General features: G+C 41.9%; 1 protein-coding gene across 1 annotated transcript in view; it reads right to left on the reverse strand.

Moving 5' to 3' along the window:
• Positions 1–25,415, reverse strand: part of LOC113172245 (retinal-specific phospholipid-transporting ATPase ABCA4-like) — a 28,335-nt gene that overhangs the window by 1,348 nt on the left and 1,572 nt on the right. The window contains exons 5-48 of the mRNA XM_026375122.1: positions 25,259–25,386; positions 24,593–24,790; positions 22,809–22,898; positions 20,097–20,334; positions 19,709–19,848; positions 19,012–19,128; positions 18,604–18,801; positions 16,936–17,141; positions 15,727–15,903; positions 15,203–15,425; positions 14,808–15,029; positions 14,513–14,717; positions 14,337–14,423; positions 13,669–13,875; positions 13,169–13,346; positions 12,765–12,896; positions 12,225–12,364; positions 11,990–12,127; positions 11,495–11,676; positions 11,238–11,343; positions 10,282–10,487; positions 9,949–10,003; positions 9,653–9,712; positions 8,965–9,128; positions 8,598–8,722; positions 8,341–8,439; positions 7,854–8,135; positions 7,547–7,579; positions 7,271–7,376; positions 7,117–7,191; positions 6,640–6,809; positions 6,018–6,195; positions 5,731–5,846; positions 5,341–5,488; positions 4,705–4,828; positions 4,288–4,417; positions 3,989–4,109; positions 3,595–3,657; positions 3,130–3,236; positions 2,482–2,623; positions 2,067–2,201; positions 1,671–1,774; positions 1,359–1,451; positions 202–451 (exon numbers count right to left, since the gene is read on the reverse strand). Of these exons, the coding sequence (XP_026230907.1) occupies positions 202–451; positions 1,359–1,451; positions 1,671–1,774; positions 2,067–2,201; positions 2,482–2,623; positions 3,130–3,236; positions 3,595–3,657; positions 3,989–4,109; positions 4,288–4,417; positions 4,705–4,828; positions 5,341–5,488; positions 5,731–5,846; positions 6,018–6,195; positions 6,640–6,809; positions 7,117–7,191; positions 7,271–7,376; positions 7,547–7,579; positions 7,854–8,135; positions 8,341–8,439; positions 8,598–8,722; positions 8,965–9,128; positions 9,653–9,712; positions 9,949–10,003; positions 10,282–10,487; positions 11,238–11,343; positions 11,495–11,676; positions 11,990–12,127; positions 12,225–12,364; positions 12,765–12,896; positions 13,169–13,346; positions 13,669–13,875; positions 14,337–14,423; positions 14,513–14,717; positions 14,808–15,029; positions 15,203–15,425; positions 15,727–15,903; positions 16,936–17,141; positions 18,604–18,801; positions 19,012–19,128; positions 19,709–19,848; positions 20,097–20,334; positions 22,809–22,898; positions 24,593–24,790; positions 25,259–25,386 (6,398 nt within the window). The remainder of the gene's footprint in view (positions 1–201; positions 452–1,358; positions 1,452–1,670; positions 1,775–2,066; positions 2,202–2,481; positions 2,624–3,129; positions 3,237–3,594; positions 3,658–3,988; positions 4,110–4,287; positions 4,418–4,704; positions 4,829–5,340; positions 5,489–5,730; positions 5,847–6,017; positions 6,196–6,639; positions 6,810–7,116; positions 7,192–7,270; positions 7,377–7,546; positions 7,580–7,853; positions 8,136–8,340; positions 8,440–8,597; positions 8,723–8,964; positions 9,129–9,652; positions 9,713–9,948; positions 10,004–10,281; positions 10,488–11,237; positions 11,344–11,494; positions 11,677–11,989; positions 12,128–12,224; positions 12,365–12,764; positions 12,897–13,168; positions 13,347–13,668; positions 13,876–14,336; positions 14,424–14,512; positions 14,718–14,807; positions 15,030–15,202; positions 15,426–15,726; positions 15,904–16,935; positions 17,142–18,603; positions 18,802–19,011; positions 19,129–19,708; positions 19,849–20,096; positions 20,335–22,808; positions 22,899–24,592; positions 24,791–25,258; positions 25,387–25,415) is intronic.

The following is a 25,415-nucleotide window of genomic DNA, read 5'->3' on the forward strand; positions in this document are numbered from 1 at the left end:
CTATTAAGCTGGCAACAAAACCTATGCAACTGGTGGAAGGGATCGCTCTACCCCAGCTTGTCCATTTGGGCACATCAATATTGTTGGGACTGCAGGTTACCAGGACAAGTGGCTGGAAGATTCATTAAGCACAATGACATTTTGGAGATGCTCGTCACTTCCCCTCTCGTTACCGTCATTGTTCATACATACGGTACATGCCTGGTCTAGTGTTGTCTGAGAAACGGAGTAGTCTTCGATGCTGAGCCTTTCTTTATGGGCCACCACCAGCTGAAATATCCTGGCTAGAGAGGAGGAGGCGATCTCATACTGCAGTGTGTTGTAGTGCTTCTCCCGCTGAACACAGCCAGGGAAGCAGCTCTCCATGAAGCTCTCTACAGGCTCCAGCTCTGGGGACAAGCCCGCTTTAGCTGCCCGGATTTTCATGGTCACCACATAGCCATCACCAAATCTGCATAAAGGAAGCAACATATTAAAAATCTTAAATGTCTGAGGATATATTATAAACTTGGGAAGCTATTTTGCTTGTTAGTTAGTTTCTTGTTAAAGATTTCAGAATAGTCCAGTGTTTCGATTTTAGCCATTCCTGGATGCGTTAAGCTACGTTTTAGGCCATTTGAGAACCCATGAACTGTGACTGAGATAGAAATCAGGCAGGACATTTCTGGATAGTATTGATATTTCATTGTGCCCTGCACAGATTCCAACAGCCAGTGCCAGATGGAGCAAAACAGCCCAGAGACGTAACCAACCCACCTCCATGCTCATGGTAGGTACAGTGCTCTTTTCTTTGTAAGACTTATTTTTGTCATCTATGAACATGGAGCTGATGCTTTTAGTTTTATACTGTATATCTGAGTAACATTCTCCCAGAAGCACTGAGTTGTATTCTAGCATTTTATTTTTTATTTTTCTTTACATTCCAGGAAGCTCAGTGTCATTTAAAAATAACCAATGGTTAATTTAGCTGGTATGTCTTTAGAAGTTATTTACAGTGTGCTTCTGTTCAATCTTCCTGATTTTCAGTCTTACCGTTAGAGCCAGGGGCGTTGGCTACAGTCCTGTGGGCCTTAAACTATAGCAAATCATTTCTAAATATCATTGTAGAACAATCTAACTCTTTTCACACTTAGTTTGCTTTATGATACCCTAAGGCATGAAACAAACACTTTTATTTTCATCACTTTTCAGGAGGAATCACGCATTGTTTCAGTGAGCTGTGGGGGTACTTAACAAATGTTTTCACATCTGTAAATTTATGTCATCTGCACGTGAATTGTCTGCACCATACTGTTAACCTCAGTTTCTTCTAGTTTTAGGAGTTTACATTTCAATATTAAACACAGAAAGGCTCTTACTTGTATTTGAGATGCTGGATGGTTCCCAAACACTTGAACGTCCCATTGACCATGATGGCCAGTCGAGTGCAGAGGGCCTCACACTCCTCCATACTGGTGGAACAAAAAAATTATTTATTTTTATTTTTAGTTCTGCTATTTTGTGTCTATGAGCAATAAATTATAATCGCACAGATCTCTATAGTAAAATCAAACAAACTCCAAACTAGTCATGATTTCATCAGCAGTTTTTTGGCAGGACAGTTAACTGTGTTTGCTCAGCTGCTGGAGCAGATGTGTGCAGTGAATTCATCTCATTATTAGATGTCGGACCTGTGAGATGTCAGCACCACGGCTCTGCCATCCTGAATGACACTCATGATGGCGTTCCAGAGAAAGCGTCGAGAGTGCGGGTCCATCCCTGTCGTGGGCTCGTCCTGAACGCACACAGCAACAAACGGTAAACTTGACTGTGTGAGCACATAATTCCATATGAACACGGGACCAAATCCTTATCTCTATCAGCATATGGCAAAGATCTCAGATTTATGCCCATTTGAATTGAATTGCACTGTTGCCTGCCAATGTATAAAACATTCGAGGCCAGGCTTGACTGAACCCATATGGCTTCCCATCTGGATCCATAGACCATTTCATTGATAAATCCCTGCATAAAACCCAAAAACCCAAACAATGGGCTCGGGAGCTCCTCGTCATTCGCTAACTCACCAGCAGCACAAGCGCCGGGCAACCAATCATCGCGATGGCAGTGGAGAGTTTGCGTTTGTTGCCTCCACTGTAGGTCCCTGCACAGCGGCTGGCATATTCTGTCAGACCCAGCTTCTGAATGCCCCACTCTGCCACCTACAGGATGACCAAGATACGTGTGTTGAGAGAGTCCTTCCTCTTTCTCTCAAAGTGCCTCAGTGCAGTGTTAACTGAGCCCTTAATTAAATTATTCCAGATGAATTTAGAGAGAAAGCAAACATGAGCAAATGCTGAGTGAAAGTAAAGATGTAAAAAATTACAGTAACGACAGAGATACTCCCTCTGCCTAGTGCTTAGTCAAACTGGTTTCATTTGGGCAGCAAGGTGAAACATCCTTTGACAGCTCAAGATGTAAAGCAGCTGGAGTCCTACTCACTCGAGGGATCTCTGACTCAGGTACCCCCCTGAGACGGGCGTAGAGGTAGAGATGCTCCCTGCCAGTAAGGAGCTCATCAGTGGCATCAAACTGGGGGCAGTAGCCCATGTTCTGGTGCACATCCAGAATCTCTGTCAGGATGCTGCAAGACACAAGGTGTCACTCACGGCAGTGAACTGATGCACAGGTCAAACAGGTTGAGATGGGTTTAACTGCCTGATAAACTGAACTTAAATTCATCTGGGTTTAAATAGAGTTTAGGTGTCGAATGCGGTTTGAGATTCGTTTTCATCCTTGACAAAAAAGAGTAGTTGGCATGATTTAATTTTTTTTTATGAGAGAATATTGGTAAAACCACTGCTCCATTACAGAAATGAAATTGTCATTTAAGCTCTAGCTCCCATCCTTTTCCTAATTACAGGATAATTTAGTCACAGGATAATTCAGATAGTTTCATTACAGTCAGTGTGAATAACCTCAGTCCTGAAACTTTCTAACTCGCTTGACTTTTTCAAACACTTACCCACCTGGAACTGCAAGAAGGATAAGCCCCATTTTTTTTTTTTCTTTGTAAGTACCATCTCATCCAGCCCTGAACAGCGTTTCTATTGTACTGTCCAGGGACGAGTTTGACTGATCTTCATGTACCTGTAACCAGCCACAGTAGCCTCCCCAGAGCTGACATCAGTGTCTCCAGTCAGCATTTTGAAGGTTGTCGTCTTCCCAGCTCCATTAACTCCCAAGAGACCAAAACACTAACAAGACAAAAGACAATCAGACTCTGAAGAATGGATTTAGCTGAAATACTGAAAATAAAGCACTGAAATGATCTTAATAGTAAAGAGAAAAGTCTATTCATTTTAATAAAAATGTCTGTTCATAAAACAAATGCGAGAAAATTAGATTATTATTATTTTATCGTATTAGATAAAATACGACTAGAAATAAATACTCCAGTATGTTGCCTGCTAATGTTTCAAGACACCTACTACATCTTATCTGCATCTCTAACAGTCAAACGGAGTGAAAGCTTAATCAGTGTGCTGCGGAAGCGTGAGTGTTGAAAATACAAAAGACAGTAGCAGCTCTGAATGTCAATGAACTGAACTTTACCTCTCCTGCAGGGACTCCTACACAAATCCGGTCCACAGCTGCCCTCTTCCTGCCTACATAGGTCTGTGCAGAGAAGGCAGAGCAACAATATTTATTTGGGTAGTACTTTTTAGAACATTTAGAGAGAAAAGAAATATAATGAAATATGCCAGAAGCTTTTTTTCCTACAATAAAAACCTGCCAATGCATTTCTTGTCTGTAGCACCTGATTATTTTTGTTCTTTGCTCTTTGAAACTGATTTTCTGTGGATATGTCCACAATTACTCTAAATGTACACTTGTTGTATATGGATATGAATAAAATGATTTAAAAGAGTTTATTTTGCACACGTACAATGCCTTTTGCAGTCTAAAATGTAGTATGAACTTGATATTATGATTATGTGATTTGTACCTTGGAGAGGTCCCTGATCTGCAGGATGTCTGTCTTCCTCCCTCCATCATAGATCCTCTGCCTCTCTGCTGCCACATCGTCATCTTCATCTTGCGTTTGAGTCTGTTTGTAGTCTGATAACCTGATGCATGCAAGAAGACCATGTGTCAGCAAACATCTGGCACAGCAAAGCTGCAGTTTGTCTGTTAATAACTAAACTGACCCTGAAACATTTTTCTAGGTTGTGTCGATGGAAAGGGTGTCATAAGAGGGTGTGTATGTGAACCTGTATTCTGATCTGTGTTAAGTTGGTGCCTTACCAGTGGTCCAGGAAGAACCGATACTGGATCAGAAGATTGAGAAGAAAGTAGACAAAGCCTTCCACTGCCATGAAGGCAATATTTTTCCCTACAAAGTCCCACTGGAAGGGGTTTGTTGTGTACTCTTCACCTGGAAATGAAGATAAGAGCTGTATTAAAAATAGACTCTTTGTTCATTGAGTAAAAAAAAAAGGCAGGCTGTACAAAAAACATTTTTACTGCAGTTGGTCACTCGGCTCTGACATCTGACAACAACTGTCTGTGAGACATTAGCAGTACAAAGCAGAACTCGGATGACTAAAGTAGTCATGTTACAGTTTGAAACATACTGAGCTTTTTAATTGAAAAGTATATGTCAGAACTAAAAGGTATATTTATTAAAATAATAATCATAATCTCTGTGTGTCTAGGACTTACCAAATCTGTCATAAACATCAGTAACAGCCTGGTTCATGGCCATGTCGATCAGTCCTCGCCCCAGGCAGAAGTGAGGGAACACTAGCAGGCCTTTCTTTAGCCACTCGTTGAACTTTAGCAAAGACTGTCAAAAACAAAACAAGTGTTTATGTTCAGTTTACACTTCCCCGATGTGCAGATCTGATGCACATTACACCAAGTGCTGCAAACATGCACAGTAAACATCAATATCAGACTAAATGTGGTTGTGTGGGAGAAATATCCTGGGCTAAATGAAACTCCTCCATACTACTCAAATGTATGGTATTTGCATGTGATGAAAATAAATCCAGATCATTAAAGTAGTTTGAAGCAAACTCCAGCTATTTTTTTCAATCATGCCAAACTGCACCGTATAATCAATGTCATAAAACTGTAGCACTTGAAATTCTCTGTATTGTTTTTACATTTGATTTGAGATCGCTCTGCTCTGAATTGTAGTCGTCAAGGCTCACTGAGACACTTGAACAAAATGAAGAGATGTATTTTTAACACCCGTGATAAAAATACAAGTGGAAACGTCTCTTTAAGGTACATCTTCTAAACCTCTGTAAGAGTTAATGTCAAATCTTTGCATATGAACTGTATCTTTCCTACCCGATTGTTTTCAAAAAGCTCCAGGATGAAGGTGATGGCACTGCTGTTGATGCCTATGAACAGGTTGATGCAGGACAGGGAGACGTACGCAGTACTTGGGATGTTGAATATGTAGGACATGGGATACATCATGGGTGTCACTGACCATCTAAAAGCAGGAGAGCCAAAGAGAAGATTCAGAAATAAGAACACTTGTTTTATGCCTCTCTTTGATGCCATTTATGCATCTTTTCTTTTTTTATAGATGCATTGTGTTGGTTTGTAATTCAGTTTCTCTTGTATCATTCTGTTACATGTTAATGTCAGACATATTAATACAACCTTCACAGTCTGTGTTTCCCTTTCACACCCTCCCAACTATGATCCAAACTAAATTAAGCAAAGTCTTACCCGTATAGTAGAAGCAGTGCTATTAGTGCTGGCAGGTTGGATGGCGATGTGTAACACTTCTTGTCAAAAGCCATAAAAATGCCAACCACCATTGCAGTGCTGAGGGAGTAGTTCATCTAGGAGAGAGAACCAGCATTCATCAGATGATAAATACAGAAAGTACACAAAGCTAATGTACGATGCAATTTCACTCAGAGATAATCCACAATATCTGCCTGAGTACATCGATGCAAATACTGTACAAATGTGAAAAACTAAAATTAGACACACACTGAATCTTTACTAACCATGTCCCAGAAGAAGTTGGCCACCCAGTAAACTAAGGGACTAACCCCGCTGACAAACTGCAGGTGCTTGGCTTTGGTCACGCGCTCCTGGATGAGGTAGAGAACGAAGCTGGCAGGGATGAAGGACATGGCAAAAATAACACAGATCGCCACCACGGCGTCTACTGAAGTAGTCAACCTGAAATAAGCAGCAGATGAAGTTGGTATTTAACGTTCTGGTCTGAGATTTTGATAAAAATTAAAACCATAATATTTTTGAGAAAGGCTGTTAAACAGTACATGTACATAAAATATATGTCAGCACTAAAACCCAGATAACATAGGACTAAAGTCTACTAGACATGCTGGACAGCAGCATGAGAAATAATTGTTATATACAGCATGTATTTAATTTTCTCTTTGTTTTTTTTATTCAGCAGCAGCTGCAGCCGATTCTGTCCGTTGTTATTTTTATTTAATGTAAAATCATTTATCATGCCGGGAGGTTTCAGCAGAGGTCTCTGTAGAAGCTTTTATCTTTGCACTTCCCCCGCTCGAGCTTTTGTTTACTCTAATGCATGTATATATATGAGTCTATAGAAAGCAACACAAAACAAAAGTCATGTAATAGAGTAACACTCACACTGTGACCTCAGAAAGCTGCTCTTTGGTGAGGTTCAGAGGGTGGTTGACGGCAGTGATGCCAAACTCGGCAGGGTTGGCAGTCCAGGGGAGGAAGGCCCGCAGGACGGCGTTATTAGCCACATTCATGTAGGCCACCATGGCATGCCAGCCTTTGTTATTATACCATACCTGTCAAGGAAAAGCACAGTTTATTGACCTTATCTTTCCAATTACAGTCCTGATGTACAGCAGAAGGACGAGCAAGCTGACCTTACTTATGTTACTTTAAGCAGCAAAGAAAGCTATTAAATCCAGCACTTGCAGCCATCAGTCAGCGTGCCTGCAACACTGCAGACTTTATAAATTGAAAAGCTTAATATAGAGTAAAAGCAAAGTGAGGAAGACATCAGACCAGTGGCAAAAGCATTTGCAAACAATCTGCTGCTCACTGGTTTTGCTATTTGTGGTAAAACAAAAAGAAAAACCTCACACCTACCTTTACATTGAATTCACTTTCCATGTAATGTAAGAAAGGACCAATCTCCCTCAGTGCAAGCGCAGAATAATAACCCTGTGAACACAGTGCTCGTTATGAACAGATGAAATGAACACAGCTCTCATGTCTAATGAACAAACATTACAATAGTTACCCCTGTGATGTTGAGCATTCGTCCCAGCTGATGGAAAACATTCTGGATGTCTTTGGGATTCACGTCCAGGATGGGAAGTTGTCCTCCCACTGACAGACCCCCATATCTAATGACAGAGAGGATTTATACTCACTGTTCCACATCAGTGTGCCTTATAGTGTCGTAATAAGTAATATGCACAAGAGAAACTAGGATTGATGGGTATCATGGGTTTAATAAAGTTCTTTTTAATCTTGAAAAGTAGAAGACTTTCAGGAACAAAGTAGAAATAATTACCTTTGCTCATTCACCCAGTATTTGCTCTTCAAACTGTGAAATTAAATTCAGAATTTGATTAAGTGGAGAGGTCATTATTTCAATGTGGTTAAACAAAACTATTTACAGAGCAATCACAACTTGTGTGAAACATTTTAGTTTATAAACCTTAAAGATTTTTTTTTTTTGTATTTCTTTGCAGCAGCCTAATCTCGTCTGTCATCTCACACCGGGTTTGAGATCTGCTTCTAAGGTCTTTGACAGTTTTGACATGATTCATTTTTCAATATTCCCCAGTTTTATCATTAGAACACAAATGTAAACCTGCCTGGTTCTGATGAGACTGGGGTAGGTTTTGACCAGGTAGTCAGAGATGTTTCTGTCCGTCAGGTCCAGCATCGTGTCTCCTGTGGCCTCGACTCGTTGGCGCGGGGGCAAACCGCCCGCACCATCGGGACAGATGGGCATCATGGTCAACTTCTGACTGGTGCTGCACTGGCAGGAGGGAGAGGGGTTTTGCTGGGTCCACTCAGGGCTCAGTAAGATGTTGCTGATCACAGGGGAGACGTCAGGATACTCCCACCCTGATGACCTGTTGTTACAAGGCATTCTGGAGAGAAGTAAAATGTAATATACACTGTGTCAACTGTAGTTTCTGCCATTTATTATAATGTATGTGATTATTCTTTGGTGGAAAACAGGTAGCAGCAATGTTTTTCCTCTATTCTAATGGTCCAGATTGTCAGAACCAGTTTTTTAAAGTAGTATAAATCATGTGTATCTCATTCTCGTCTATCTGTAGTCCTGATACTCACCCCAGTGGCTCTCCTTGCATGCAGCGTGTCCCAATGCCTGGTGGGTGTAACAGTCGCTCTATGAAGCGTTTCATTTTAGGGTCAAATGGTTGCTCATTACTAAATGTAAAGGGGTGACAAAGAATATAAACAATATCACCAACATTAATCCGCCAGGCACCTCAGTCTTTACCTGACACATAACTGATGGTTTATCTGAAGCTAGTGTTTCGGAGTTGGCAATCTTCCATTGTGCAGTGTTTGTCACGAGGTCTGACCTGAAGAAGGTGAACTGTTGTCCGTACATCCAGGGGGTGAGAGTCAGACTGGGATACTCTCCAAAAGGAGGGACGATCATGGTGAAGATCAGAGCTATCAGGACGAAACTGGCAGGGAGGACGATCTGACAACAACACAGAATACATTTGTCACATTAAAAATGGGGATTAGAAATGTAAAACCAAAGCTGGTGCATCATTGTATGTTTCCTTTCAGTATAGCTCACGTAGTAATATCAGTTAAAACTTTTGTTTTTCCACATTATTAATGTCCAGTACAGTTATCACAACTATTCTTATAGCTGTCAATAGTTAGTTATCAACAAAGAAAATGCCGTCTAACAAGACATCCTGTTAATTCAAGTACCTGTGCCAGGAAATCCTTCTGGCTTCTTGTAGCATGGTGGAACCTCTTCACTAGCAGCGCGTGGAACTGCTTCAGGATCAGACTGGCACCTTTCACCTGCTTGGAGCCCTTTCCTGCGCTGCTGTCTGTTGCGCCATGAGCAGTCCCGTTCATGTCATTATGTTCTGGAGTCAACAAGAAAACCTACAGTAAGTACTAAACTTAAAGATCTATTGAGTTCAGAACATTCAGCGGGGAGGCTGTTATCAAGTTGGAAAAGCAGGTTTGGAGAGAATCAACTGAGCAGAGCATCTAAATTCATCTGAAGAGGTTGTTCATCCTTTTTGTGTGCAGTCAAGGCTAAATGTGAGTAAATGTGAATTAAAAGCAGTGCTGTACAAGAAAAGTGCAGAGGAACTGTTATTGGACTGGCTAATTTTAACTTCCCAGACCTGGATCACTCAAAACCTCGACCAGAAGATAGAAGGTTAATGCAATTGTTGCCATAACATAAAGAAGATGATTAAAATAATAATATATATTTGAATACTATATATTTCTGTGTCGGGTACATTACATATTTCATACTGTTCTGTAAAATTCAATTAACAACAAGTCTTTTCTGACTGACCCAAGTCCAGTCGGTTCAATAAAGAAAAAAAAATACAAGCTCTTCTATTTCCCATTGAGTGGCTCGCTAGTCTCTGACCTTCATCTCCCTCTACACCAACGTTGCTGTCATTTTTTCTCCGCTGTAACATCCACTGCTCTAGAGGTGGGAGTGCGACACAAAAGTGAGACACAAAACATGCACACAAACTAGAGGGTGAAGACTAACGCATGGTACACAAGTTTACACTTTAGCGACTGCTTATACGACACTAACATCGCAATAAAAACAGATGAGAGGCAAATGGATTAACGACACGTTGGAGTCACAGGGCAATGGGCCAGAAATTCAATTCTAGGAAAAGGCCATGTACAATATTCAGTGGTGGTATTTACCAAGAGTGGTGGCATTATTCGCAGCTTCCCCATCTGCAGTGACCTTTATGAATATCTGAAAAGCAAAAAAAAAAAAAAACTTGGTCAAACTTTTATAACTTTTCACACATTAAATAAAGTTCCACTTTTAAGTTTAAGTTAAGTCTCTGTCCAGTAATTTTATTCTATTTTCAGTACAAATAATTCATTTGTTGTATTGTTTCTAAACAGTTCCTACAAAAAACATCTTGACACAAACTGATATATAGTAGAAACACGTAGCAGCATTGTCTTGTTCTGGCATGTTATTTCACCAGCTGAACAACAGTTCATCAGATGGAGCGATGTCTCTACCTCCTCTAGAGATGTATCAGAGATGCCAAAGCTGCTGAGCCCAATGTCAGCAAGCGTCTCCTCCAGCTCCCTAAACAGACTGGCATAGGCACGATGCTTGAAGCCCTTATTCGGGAGCAGATAGGTCAGCTCCTGTCCAATTGTCTCTATCAGTTTGGCTTCTGGGACATGGTGGTGGATGAGACTGGTGATGCTGTCGATGTCCCCTGAGAAAAGTTATTAAAGAATAACCCGAAGTAGCAGAAAGCGAGACAAGGACAAAAGAAGGGAAACTGCTTAAAATGCAAAACCCACAAACAGACACTATTATTCAAGCTCTGAAAATGGATGAGAAACTGTGTCTGAACAACTTCATGCTGTTGCATCTCAACTATAGTGTCCCCAGGCAGAATGAAAGAGAAAAGGCTCACGGGTCAATTTCACCACTAAATTATAAATGTTAAAGAAATATTGTTTTGTTTCTGAATTGGTTTTAACTTAAAGTGGGCCAGACACTCCCACACATCCCTACTAGTCACAGACGTTGCACTGCTATACCGGAGGCTTTTTTACTATTAACATCGGTCAAAGGATTTCTTGCCAAGGCTGATGAAGCCTGAAATATTTCTGTACCTTTATTTACTCTCTGGGTTTAAGTGGATGGCACTCAAGTGGAAAAAGCAACAAGTGTCCATGCACCATCAGAATTCAATATTCAGCATCTTAAGCACAATGTGTTCACAGCTGAGGGGTTGATGTTTGTGCTAACGGGTAAAACCTGACTCTTGAATGTTAAATTCTTAGTTTATTTAATGATATCATAAGTGTACTTTATATTAATAACAAATAGAAACCTAAAATGAATTACTGTTTCCATCCTTGACATCTTGGCTCACTCAGAGGCTAAATCTCAAGTTGTTCCTCAAAATCAGAAAACAGGGGACCTTAAGATTATGCAGTGTACAGTATAGACTTACCTTCCAAAACTCTGTCTAGATGTTGGGACTGATTCTGAGACTGATCTTTGTATTTTGTACAGATGGAGCAGGAGCAGGAACAGTCTGAGGCGCAGTCGCAGTCATTCTGATAGAAACAGCAAAGACAAGAACACATTTAACAAAGAAAAATAAAATCCTGCAAGAAAACTGAAGCCTGAAGAGAGGAAAACTATTTATTAGCTACTGTGTCAGTGTTAGCAACTCATTCAATTTCACACCAAGCAGACAAACCTCACCTCCCCCTTCCTCAGGTCCTTCACGCGGCGCACCAGTGTCAGATAGAAACCCACTCCGAAACAGTTCTTAAGGAACAGGGGGGACCCGCAACAGTGGAGCTGTCCTTTGGAGATGATGGCGATGCGGTCGCTGAGCAGGTCGGCCTCGTCCATGTGATGAGTGGACAGAATCACAGTACGGCCTGCACAGGGGTTAAACTTTCACCAAAGGACATTTTGATCCATTCTAATTGTCAGAAACATAATTAACCACAGCTTTCAAGAGCCTTTGCCAGCAGATGCTAAAATGTATTGACTTTATGATGCTAATTTTTGCTTTTGTTGTAGCTGAATTTTTCCTTTTGATCAGCTCGCTACTTAATTCAAGCGCCTCAGGAGAGCTGCAAAGATTTGTTTCATTTTTAGTGTAACAGGAAAAAATGTACATCGGGGGCTGAGACTTGCACTTGTAGTCTACAACGTGTATAGAAGACGGAGCTAAAGGGACATTTTTACCAGTTCTGTATTTCAGTAGGAGGTCCCAAATAGATCTTCTGGAATAAGGGTCCACTCCTGAGGTGGGCTCATCCAGGATGACAACCTTTGACCCTCCAACAAACGCCATGGCAACTGACAGTTTCCTCTGCATACCGCCTGCCATATGCAAGACAGACAGTTCAGAGGAGACACGCTCATGGAGGAATGAAGTTTTTCTCTTTCTTTCACACACACACGGTAAGAAGTCGTCAACCTGAGAGGTTCTGAGCCTCGTCGTCTCTCTTGTGCGGCAGCCCCAGATCCACCAGCATGTCCTCAACCTCCCTCTCTGCCTCCGCCTGAGTCCGACCCTTCAGCAGCGAGTAGAACAGGATGTGCTCTTCTACTGTGAGACTGGAACAAAAACATGGCAGCAGCAATAAAGAGTTTTACAGAGGAAGAGGGTAAAATTGTAGTTTTGACAGTTTTAACGGCGTGTGAATTCTTTTAAAGCTGGGAAAGTCTGAATTCGGAAGTAAATTAGTGAGTCTGGCTTTCAGCAGCTGCTGTCAAAAACTCTGAAGAATGCAAATTGATTTTAACAGAGCTTCTTTGTCTCTTTATCACAGCTGAAGGCATTCTAAACCTTCAAAACTCCATTAAAAACTTTTGCCAAACAAAATATAATCAACAAGTCACTTATCTGTCTTATACTCTTTTTCACAGGGTTCGAAAAGTTCAGAAATTCTGCATGCAAGTCATTTGTGTGTCCTATTCATACTGAACTCATTCAAGTATCTGGAATGTGACTTACTGTTTGAATAGGATGTTATATTGAGGACACATGCCCATAGAGGAACGGATGACGTCCATGTCAGTTCGAATGTCTCTTCCATTAATGTAAGCAGTGCCAGACGTAGGAGGGAACAGGCCAGTCAGGATGGACCTGGAAAACCATAACAGTACCATGACAGCTGGAAAACAAGCAGGGCTGTGGTTCTCTAAGACCAGGGTTGTCTACTACTGGACCAGGGTTAAAGGGTGTCTGGGTGGTGGTAGTAGTAGTTTGAACTATAATGATGTGCCATATTAAAATAAAAAATTACTGATAGGAACTCTCTAAGTGCAGACAGATGTGAAACTCGCTCAGTGCACGCTTATTATGTTTAAATGCATCACTTTATTTATTTGAAATTCTTAAATCGGACTTTTGCTTACATAGTCGTGGTTTTTCCAGCCCCGTTGTGACCTAAAAAGGATGTGATCTGGCCTTCGTAGAAGTTGATATTGAGGCAGTTGACGGCTGGGCGAGAGCTTCCACGAAACACCTTTACCAGGTCCTGGATGTGCACCCCCATCTTCAGGCCAACTGGTTCAGGCTCAAAAAACAACTGAACTGCATTGGAAAATAGATGGGAAAAAAATTAGATTAATTATTACTGTTATTTTGCAGTAACAGTAATAGTACACATGTATAGTGAACAGAGGCAGAGCATGGTAGGCAGCTCAGGAAATGCTTATTTAATGATCACAATAGGCACAACCACAATTTTTCTTTTTTGGTGGACTAGTGCCTCCGAGTCTTTCATCTAGGCATATTTGCTTTCTGGATTTGGCATCTTACTTGGCGTGTCCACAAGATGTCCTCAGCGTGCTCATCATCCCCAGTCAGCCTGTCTTTCTACTGCTGCCTCTCAGCTGTGTATTTAAATTCTCACCTTCTTTCCCTGAGTCCTGACACTCTTCTTCCTGATTTGGACTTTGCTCCTGTCGTCTCAGAATCTCCCTCTCTCTCTCCAGTCGTTCCCTCTTACTTTGGTGCTTACAGGTTTTCCTGCAGGCTGAGCCGTTGCAGATGTTGGTATCTGGAGTTTCCCTGCTCTCTACATCCTTGTCCATGTTCTCAGGTTCAGGTTTCTCAGGATCTGTAGGGGACAGATACTTTAAACTACCTCCTGGTCGCATTTAGTCACGTTTCCAGCGTGATACTGATGATAACATAATCTTAACTTTTGATGAGCAATGTTAAAAATGAAATAAAATATTAAGACACACCTAAAATTCCAAAATTAATTATCTTAAGCTGTGTAGTGTCCTACTAAAACATATTTTACCAAGACTATTTAATTCTTGCCTAAAGAGTGTTAGAAGATGCAGCGGATTTCTTGTGGGGTCTTGACTTGTTATATACAGCAGCTCATATTGACCTGTCTGGTACAATTATAGCCTTTCAGCAGCCATTCAATGCCTTTCCTTTCCTAGCTGTAGATAGTTTTGAAGTGGCTTTCACTTCTCCTACTCAGGTGACAAACCCAGACTTACTATTCCACAATAAAAATGCAAAGATGGGCTGCATGTAAAGGATATTAGTGCAAATCATACTGGCCTTGATCTGCCATTTCTGATGGTGCAGGTCTTTGCCAGTATGAGGGTTGGAAAGGGAAGTAGAATGGGCGACCAATGCCATACTGCCCTGTAAAAAAAACAAAAAAACACTTAATAAAATTGTTGAAATGTTGAACTACACTGTGAAAAAAGCATAAAGTGCACAACAAGCCCAACCTGGGAAGACATTATCCAGGTACCAGGCCAGGGTGGCATAAAGGACACCATCAAAAATCATCATGAGGATGGAGGTAAGGAAAGAGTAAGTGTCCTTTTCTAATGGGCTGGTCCGAATGTTGTCCCACTGCAGGCCCAAACCCTGCTCCTCATACCGTGACAGGTACTCTGTCCCAAAACCAAACGCCACTGGAGACAACAAGCTCTATGGCAAAGAGAGAATGCAAAAAAAAAAGATTAATTTAGTTTAGATACAAATGGACAATATCTACTCGTAATAAGAAAACTGGCGTACAGCCGCCAACTTCATGTTTTTTGTGATGCGGTCCTGCCAGGCGAAGCAGAGGATGTGGGGCAGGTAGAGGGTGAAGTAGATGATGCCGCTGCAAGCAGCTGCCAGGTTGGCCTTGTTGAAAAACACACTCATCAGGAAACACTGCATGATGGTGGCAATGGTGAAAGTCAGCAGAAAGAAGAAGACGAGAATGGGGTCGCTGTAATTCAGCACCTTCCCGCCCTGAAAGGAAAATGACACTGTGTGACGAGGATTTTTCACTGACCTGTTGAGTTTGACACCCTGACACAAATCTGAATTCTCCAAAGCTACATATGCTGTAAACTTTGATCCTAGTTTCAAAATCAACATGATCTCCCTTCACCTCCTCTAGCTCACTTGCTCCGTTTTCTCACCATGATAATGAAGGTGAGCAGCGCCGTACTCGCAGTCATCATGATAAAGCTGTCGATGAACCACGTGTACCAAATTACTCCATTATTGACCCCCATGGCTTTGAGGGTCTCCTTGAGGCGCAGCTCTTTCTCCAGCACAATGCTTTTCACAGTCATGGAGACAGAGTAAATCCAAGCCAACACCATGAACATGGGGAAGCAGCGGTTCAGTGTGATCATGAAGCTAGAGAAGGACGAGAGGTGAAGGAAGAGGGTGAGTTGGTACATGAACCCATTACTGGATTGAGAAAACTCATTAACCCCATAAGAAAAAGTTGACTTTGATGCAATGCAGCATTGATTTACAGCTTCTAGTGACTTCAAAACTTTCATTTCAGCTGGGTTGCTATGGTGAGGAGGGAGACAACTTAAGGAACTTAAGGAAGGAAACTTTAAGCCATCTTGTTAAAACTGGGAAATTTCAGATGTAGGCACCTGTAGGAGGAGTGCTGTCAAAAATAACAGAAAGAACCCTGTTTACTCACAGATCGTCTACAAAACAGGGATACGGCATCTGCTGGACATAGACCCCGAGCGGCCAGTCATTGCCTGTGTGAATCTTGACGATGCCGTGTTCAATCATGTCCTGCAGGTAGGCGAAGCCTCCCCAGATGTACCTCTGGTCTTCCACAGGGTCAGCTCTTGGACCGGGGTCCCAATACCTGAGACAGGACAGTGATATGGTGGTGTGTTCAAATTTCTGGAAATTCGTGACACTTAAAACTTCACTCCACTACTGTGATCCTCACATGAGCCATCATACATCATCTAATTATTTAAACTTTGTTGTTTGGAAAATAAAAATACTAATCTGTCTCAAATGAAAACATCGCAACAATAAAACATCCTGCAGCAAAATTCTCTAAAGCCACTCACACACACAATCACACACACTTGCTGTTACTTAAGCACTTAAATCCAAGGCAAAGCCCTTTGTACAAGCTGATTAATTGATTGAATAGAGGCAGGTCTCCCACTGGGTCTAGTGCAGCCTGTGGGTGCACTGTAAACTACTGCTAAAAGTGTTTGTTCAACCCCAGGGGCTATTGACATAGCATCTTGTTTATGAACTGGGGATAAAAGGGAAAGGATAATGCATGTAAGAGCTTCACATGGGAGGATGAAAGGGCAGGTATTGAGTTATTATGGAACCACAGAGAGACTAGAAAACCCACACAGTAGAGGCCAGCTGGAGAGGTTTTGCTTTACATCCTTTGAGGAATGTGACAAATCCATGTAAATGGGTTCATTAATACAGTGGTATCAACATGCAGAAATAAAGGGACAGAAGGGTGTTAGGGTTGTTTGGTGGTTTACTGGCTCAGTCAGCTGCAGAGAAACATATTGGAAAGTATCAGTAATTGGCCTTTTTCTCTTTGCTCAGTTTCTACCAGTGGTCTGGAAGTCATGACCTTTAGAGAGTTAGTAATCAGGATCCCTGCAAGAGAAGAAAATGCAAAGTACATCTGAGTGGTCACGGGATGATTCATTGAATAGGAAAGAAGGAAGGGGGGTAGGACTATTTTACCCTTCCAGGTCTCAAACTATTGCTCAAATGAAACAAAAAGGAGTCCAGAAAGGGAAAACAGATGTACTCTTTGGTTGAAATCCTTATAAACCACAGGCAATTACAACTTCAAAATAGACAGTGTGCTTAATTTTAAGGCTGGGAGGTCCACACAGCTGCTACTGACCTATCTTTGATCTTGTTAGTGCGCTCCACTGCATCAATGTCCATGCGGATCTTGTATTTGACATGTGGGGGAACACTTGTGGTCCAGGGATACATGTCCATGAAGACCACGCCGGCCCAAAACTTGTTCTCCTCCAGCAGGTACAACGCCTGATGGATCATCTGGGACTCATCCGTGTGAGCCACAAACTTATCCAAACTGATGCACTGCATTGAGAGAAGAGGGGAAAAAATGCTGTGGGTCTGATAATTCACTTAGGAACTTGAAGGGCAAGTGTAAATACTGTTTGTTCACGTGCTCGGGTATGTTTGGGCTTTTAAGCTGGTGGTTATGTGCTGGTTGAGAAAAGAACAAATATGAAGCTGCTGTGTTAGTGAAGTGGTATTTATACACGTGTGTGTATGTAAATGAGTGTGTGTCTAAGTATAATTTGTTTGTGTACAGGATTAAGTGCATGTGGTTGGAAAAGACCCGAGTGTTGAACCTTGATACTTTCCATTGAGGCCATACTGTGTTTGAGGTTCCCTGACCGACTACTCTCAAACTGAAGAAGTTGAAAGAAGTTTTTATGGTTGTTCTCAGTAAAGAAATGAAAGATCAGAATTATCTTTGTGTTATTATTTTAGGCACATTATATTTGTGAATTAGATTATATTTGTTAATTAAAAGATCAATTCACATTATATGAAAAAATAAATGCAGAAAACCACAATATTCACATACTTTTTCTTGCTCGTGTACATGTGAAACCCTCACCCTGCACATACACAAACACACTGCTGTCTAACCACCCCCGGATCCCTATATACACCATGCCTAATGTCTCCATTCACATTACTGTACAATACCCTGGGAGCGCTCAAAGAGGCGAGAGAGCACTTTCCATTCATCTTTGCGAAACCATACATTCACAACACAATAATGTTCACCCAGAGATGGGCTGAGAAGAAAGATCCTCACTGATACACATGTTCCAATGGGATTTCAGTGTGAGAAACACATCCCTGACAGAGTGACAGGATCTAATGCACCAGTTATCCTATGGGCCAATGCTAACTGACAGCTATGTCTAATTGGCTAAATCGCCTGGGTTTGTTTGTGGGGCTGCGAAAGGGTCTTGGTGCTGAACTTGGAGACAAAAGGAAAAAATTGAGATGCCACCACTGATAGGGCTCTCTCCAAAACCACAACCCCTGCCCCCCTTCAAATTAGACGAGCGAGGGGAGGGGGAAGCAGTGAAGGATGGATAGAGCGATTTGCCCTGTGTTATTTCACAGGCGCGGGGGTCTGTTTCAATGCAGGGCCATACACCAAAACAGCATTGAGGTCAGGAGGGGGGTGACTCACTCCCACCTACTCTCTACTTTATCACTGGCTCCAAAATGGAAGCAAAGGAAGGGGGTGACAGCTGACTTGTTCGCCCAACCTTTCAGCCAAGTGAAGGAGAGCGTGGTTCTATAGCAGTGCTAAGTGGCCTGTTCTGTTTCAAAGGGGCCCGTCTGCAGTCTCCTGGGAGCAGACCGGGAAGACTGATGCTACTGTCTGGAGAGCTGAGAGTCAGTAATACAAAAAGGCTGAACACCTATTCCTGGGAATGTGCGAGATTTGCCAGATAGTGGCAGGAGCAGAAGAGAAAGAGAGAGTGAAGCCGAGAGCAAAGCTCCTAACCTCTCCATACTGGTTGAACATGCGTATGATCTGGTCGGTGATGTTAAAAATGTTCCTCCAGTCAAAGTTTGGCATGCCCGGGTCCCTCTGCTCCTCTGGACCAGTGTACAGAAAGTTCAGAATGTCTTTGGTGGTAAAGTCAGTGTCTTCCAGACTGTTGTCCATGAAGTGCATCACAGTCGGGTTTTGCAGGGTGTCCTGCAGGGAAAAGGACATGAGAACAGTTTGTGTAAGGAACCTGTGAAAGACATATGTGCTTCAAAAGTTATATTTTTATTAGACACGAATATTTTTTGTGAGGAAAAGGTTTAATAGACAAACAGTTTTCTATTGTCATATCACAAATTTTAACCGTGGCCATGTTTTTGGCTCCATAGTAGGGAAATCTATAGAATAAATGTGTCCTACCCTGATCATGTTCATCTGAACACTGTTGTAAAAGAAAGTCCAGAGCTGGGGGCCCACCTCCTCCCAGGCCTTTGCCATGTTCTGGAGCCTCTCTAGCTCCTCAAACGTTGTGTTGGCCTGGACACACACAAATACACACCATTTAAAGTCAAAACAGACTTTAAATAGAATTCACAAATGTGTATTTCCACAGTAGCAGTGAAGACACATAATCAATATACAGTATAACTTTGTTATTGTTTTGTAATAGTGTCAGGTGACAGATGACATCTAAGAAATCTACACATTATCTATATCTAAACATATCTAAATTCTAAAATGCCAAGTAACAAGTAGTCACACTATGTCATTTGTTTCATTCCTCAAAAAAAAATAAAAACACTTGTAATTGAGATCTTTTGAGTCAGGACCTATGAATAAGATGTCACACAATGAAAACAATCTTGTTTTTCCTTTCACTGCTCCGCTCTCACTTCCAATTTATTGTTTAATTCTGCCCTCCTCTTCCCTTTGCTCGCACAGCACTAGATTGCATGCCCCCGCCCCCGCCCTCATTTGCTTTGGCCGTCAGCTCATTCCTAAGAAGGGAGAGGGTTCTGACGCATATAAACAGATACTGAGAGTGATGGAAGAAACGGAGAGAGAAAAAGTGTGAGTCGAGAGAGTGAGGGAGAGGTGAGGGGTCAGCCTCCCTTACACTCTTTAATATCTTGCGGACGGCAGGGGAGTCAGGGGTGTACAGGATCTTTCCCATCAGCAGGGGCTTGACCGAATTCCACACGATTTTTGTGACAGGGTTGGACTCCAGGGTCTGCATCAGGGCGTTACAGAACGGAGCTATAGGTGGAAAAATAGCAAAAACAGTCAATTAGGAAGAAAAATGAGGAGACAGGAAATGTTTAAATGTAAACATCTACAGTTTCATGACAACTGGATAACCTTTATCTGTTTAGAAAGATCGAAAGCTTCAGAAGATCACAGCTGCTCCTTGTACCTCATGTTGGGACTGCTTTACTATGAAATATGTTCACAGTGTTTCCTAGTCTATTGTGAATAAAGAGGAACCTCAGGATTTCTTGACTTACTGGTGGTGTCATCGTAGACATAGTTGTGATTCTTGGTGCCATTGACCCCGAGAAACATCTTATAGTTGTTGTCTTCATACCAGTTGAAGGACAAGACCCTGGAGCCGCCTCCCTCTGGGTATCCACAGAAGAGGCTCGACACACTGGACATGAGCTGGGTGAAGGAGGAAGGGCCCCCGGCTTGGAACAGAGAGGAAACCGCCTTCAGGAGCTCCTGAGAGCTCTCCCGCTGCATCAGCTGTGGATGAGATACAGAGGAACTGTTGAAAGAGATGTTGTCAGTGGCCTATTCACTTGTTAACTTTACTACTTTTATTTATTTATGGTCTAAAAAAAAGCTTTTCTGTTGAGTTTAACCTACAGTATATGCTTAGTTTATCCTGAGCCACAATCCAAACTTCAGTCCTATAGAAAGACTAAAAAGACCACCCCTTAATTTTTACCTCTCACGTGAGTCCTTGGAGCTCTTCACTAACAACTGTCAGTCACCTTATTACCAACAGGTGTTGGTAAATGAAATCCTATTAACAGGGGTGTCCCCAGATCTGCCTTTCCAAAAATCAATTACAATAATATACAAGAATAAAAAATTTAAAGAAATGTTTACAAACTCAACTGAACTGTAGGACAAACAGACGATGAACTTTTGTGAAGGTAAAGTACAGTAAAAGGACTCGTAAGCTTGAAATGAAGCCAAGAACATTCCTATCTAGTTGCCTGTGTAAATCCAAAAACAAGTTGACTTATATTTCAGACACAGGACCCACAACACAGAGCTGCACTCCTTGAAACCCCCACAGAGGTACGCAGACTAGCTGTCACCTTACCTTTCATATTCTGTGACTCCTGTCTGTCACATGTTGACAAGCAGAACAATAGCATGCTACCTCCAACAGGATGAGCATGTGTATTGCTGGAAAGTATTAATAATTAATGTTGAGCTTTTTGACCTCTTATCAGATAATTATACATGACAGACGTATATTTATGTTTTTCATATTCATTCATACCGTGTGAATTTCGTAACATAAACGGCCACTAGAAATAGTTTGTAAGATAAGCAAACATGTCGGAGAGAAGTCTCTCCCCGTATGTTGAGGATAGTTGGAGGGTGGACTAAATATCCTCCAATTGATAGAACAAAAATAGCTTCTTCCAAGCGCGTTTCTCCCCAGTGTGTATTATTTCCCTTGAAAAGGAATAGGGAGCAGGTTGCCAACAATTTGAGGTAAATGCTTAATGGGGTTAGCAGCACATTGTTCCTCACTTGTAAACAATCGATAACGAAATTCTCCTGTAATGACTTCAAATGTGAGATGATGTCATAGGGAATTAGGCTTTAGGTGGAGTTGTCTTTGTATTTTCTAGCATACGTAGCTCTATAATCCCCCTAAGGTTTCAAATGAGGACTTTATTGCGGCACTGTTAACCAACCAGGTTTAAGGTCAGTGATGAAAATGAGTCATGGTTTTTCTATGCACTCACACGCTTAAAGCCTTACTTGTGAACACACACACACACACACACACACACACAGGCTACATCACCCCCCCCCCCCCCCCCCCCCGATTTCTTTCGCTTTCACTCCCTTTTCCTCCCTTTTTGGATTTATTATTCCACACAAACACACACTTGCTAAATTGAAAGGAAGGAGAGGTGGGTATTAGGAGCATTTGGCTCGCCTTTCTGTCACCACGGTGATACGAAGGTCCCACCTACAGGATGTGTCACCTCTCAAGAATGTGTCTCCCCCCCTCCCCCCCCCACATGCCCTCCCCCACCCCCCACCGCCTCCTTCTCTCTCCCATCACGGCTGAGGTGATGATGGGATACCCTCCCCCCCGGGACGTACAGCGAACGTGCCGAAACACACAACACAGTCATTCCATCTGCTTTTGTCTGTCTTTGTGTGCGAGTGTGTGAATATGAGACACACTGTGTATTAATATTATTAATATTCTAACATGCTAGAGCAGATTCACTATGCTTTTCATATTTCTCTTCAGTATCTATTGTATTGAACTGAATCAGAGTCTATATTTTGTGTCTGCTCTTTTATATAATTTCTATTAAACATCATCTTATATCTCCCATTAATGTCTACCATAGATTTTTCTATATGTATGTTTTTCTTCAATATAATTTCTGTTAAACTGAGTTTTATTGTCCTACCTTCTGTTCTGTCCATCACTACGCTGTAATATATCTCCTTTAATTTCTACTATACTCTATTTTCTATTCTCTTCCATGTTCAGTTTTATCATTGTTCAATATGGGTGCAATTATTTCTATTCTATTCTATTTCTATTCTTCTGTTTTTGCAACATGGACATTAGGTCCTTTAAGCGCCTAGATTAAGTTGAAATGTGAACATCTACAATCCCATAACTCTAACTAACTTTAATCTACCAATAAAGATCATGGGCTGCGATTGAAAGCTCCAGAACAGTGACACAGAGCCTTACACACACATCAAATGAGCTTACAGAGACATATCAACGTAACCTTTTTTTTACAAAGATATCCACACCCCACATTGTTGAGCTCGTTCCTCAGCGTCCTCTGCGAGCATTTCTCAAACAGGGAGCAGCGGAAAAGGCAAGTTTCCTGCAGGGCTAAAAATACTGGGGCTTATGATCCTGCAGGACCGAGGAGAAGAGGAGAGAAGAAGGAGCGGGAGTGGAAGGAATTGATGAAGTTTGCAGCACTTACAAGTTGGATCTTCTCTGACGTTGCCTTAAGTACCCGGCCCCAGAAGTGAAGGTCAATCCCCTCTGAACTTCTGTCCATAACCTGCGGCATCTGGGGAGACAAAGACACATGTGCATTAAAGAAAAACATAATATTCTCATTCAGTTTTTTTTTCAAATGAGACAATTTTTGAGACGATTTTCTATTTGTTCTTGTCTAACAAAGCCACCGCTGCTTCTTTTATTAATTCGATTCAATTTAATTAATTCATACCATGATTATCTTAAACAGATAATCTAACAAGAACCCAGTTTAACAGCAGCTCTAAAATACTGTCTAGTTCCTCCAAGAAATTAAAAGGAGCAAAACGTTGTTTTCTTTACACAGACTAATCAAATGGATTAGAAACCTGCTGCTTCACAGACTGTGAGTAGCTTTGGTGAAACTGTATCAAAGCAGAAATTCATAAATTGTTTGATATGAAAACACGCCAACAATATTCCCCAGCTCCACCAGTGAGGTGGAGGTTTATCTTCTTGAGAAACCATTAGCAGGAGGTGTTAGAAAAAGCCTGGTCAGGGCAAAGTGCTGAGGGTTACGGAAACCCTGAATGCCAAGACAAACACACACATGAGATATCCTTCCTCTGGCATTCTTTGTGCCTGCATTTCAATGAACGAAGGACGGAGGGAGGAGGTGCGGTGTGGGGGGAAAAGAGAGAAAGCGAGGGAATAGGAAGGGAGGGTGTCGAGAGGTGGATGGTAAAAGGGAGTAAGGAGCGTAATGACGGGAGGAAAGGTGTTACAAGGCAGGGATTGGTGTGGTAATGTGTTTTAAACCTAATAGAGCTAATGGGTTAAAGACACCGTCCTTTCTGCCTGTCTAACCTCATCTGGGCCCTGAACATACAGTAGCTCTGATTTCAGATGCCAGCTGTGGAGATTTGACAGTTTGCTCTCTAGCAAACGGAAACTGCAAGGATGTCAAATGTGTTCCAGCATGACACAATGCTTTTCAGGACATTTCACCATTTCTCTCCTTTCCATGACGGAGAGTGTTTCTATACTTACAATATAATATCTGGCTGGTGAACATGATGATGCCTGTTGCCATTGTTTTATACAACTTCTGCAGCTGTTCAAACGCATTTCAGCCCTTTCCCACATCAAGAATGAGGCAGTTCAAGGTACAGCAGCTCTGTCCCTCAATCCTAGAGTCAGGTTTTCTAGCAACCAGATGACCAGGTGTGGTGGCAGCTATACCATCTGAACTCTGAACACATGTTGGTAATGTATTTGCACCAGCGTCACCTCTTAAAGAATACCTGTGGGTGAGGTCTAGATAAGCCCATTAGAGAAGCAGGCCAGGAGGGATAATGCCATGCCAACTCCCTGAGCCCGTCACCTGACTCACTCTAGCTGAAGTTGAGTGCACACATATAGTAAAAGAACTGGCAGAGAAAGGGTTTAAATATTGTCAAGTTTTGCTGATGAGTAGTCATTCAAATTAGTGAATATACTGTAAAGAAATGAAACTATCACCGGGAAGATTGGCTGTGGCTATGGCCTTCGGTGCCAGGACAGGAAGAGGGATGTGATTTTTCCAACAAACACGGCCTTCCAGAGGATCTCACAGTGGAAATAATGAAAATGACGTCAATGAAAAAGGAAAACTTAAAAAGTGTCTTTTATCTTCTGTCACTAGAACCAAGCACAAACTCCTCAACAATAATGCAAGGTAATAGGACAAGCAGGAATAGAGGAAAGGAACATAGGCCACACACCCAGCTACTACAAGTTACTCACCAGTCTGAAGATCTTGAAGAAGTCCAGATTAGCATAAAGGACGTCCTCTATCTTCTGCAGCCTTTGCTGGCTGAAGGCACACATAGCATTGCGGACGCTGTGGAGTCCCATTCGACTGGGGAAGATGATGAAGCGCTCCAACAAGGCCTGACTGCACGCAATGTCTTTCAGCTGCAGGTCTGGGATACCATAGGCAAGCTGGACAAAAATGCAAGTGGACAGTCTATTTATATTATTTTTAGTGGTGAATGGCACAAAATATTTTTTTTATTAAATTATTTTTGAATTGTTTTTGTTAAAGATCAAAAGATGGACATGAGACTAGAGTTCAGAATTTCAGCCTTTAGTGGTTCTTTGTTACCCACTTGTGTGTTCTGTGCTCATTGTTTCAACAAACCCACCATCACCCACAGCTTCCACACAGCAGGGACGTTATAGTATCTCACTCCATCATTTGCAGAAGAAATACATAAATACAGAGGCCATACTGCACCAACTGAACAGGACTGAAGGAAGACAAAGAACTACAGAAAAACTTTCATCTCATATACATCTTTTGACCTTAAACCAAGTCTTTAGTGCAGAGCAAAGACAAATGAATGATTGCTTTGCATCCTTATACAGACTAGACTGCAATGTTTCTCACTTATCAACATCCCACTTCACCTGTTCCAGTCTTATTTCTGCATTGACAAACTGGTTGACAATTGAGTCTGAGAGCTCGGCGTCTCGCAGCAGGAAGGCTGTGAGAACCTCATCGTCCTTCAGAATGTCATTAACCTTCAGCCCACGGCCTAGATGGAAAAATCACAAACAGAAACTG

This window comes from Anabas testudineus, chromosome 17, assembly GCF_900324465.2.
Source record: "Anabas testudineus chromosome 17, fAnaTes1.2, whole genome shotgun sequence".
In the NCBI taxonomy this organism is placed as follows: domain Eukaryota; kingdom Metazoa; phylum Chordata; class Actinopteri; order Anabantiformes; family Anabantidae; genus Anabas; species Anabas testudineus.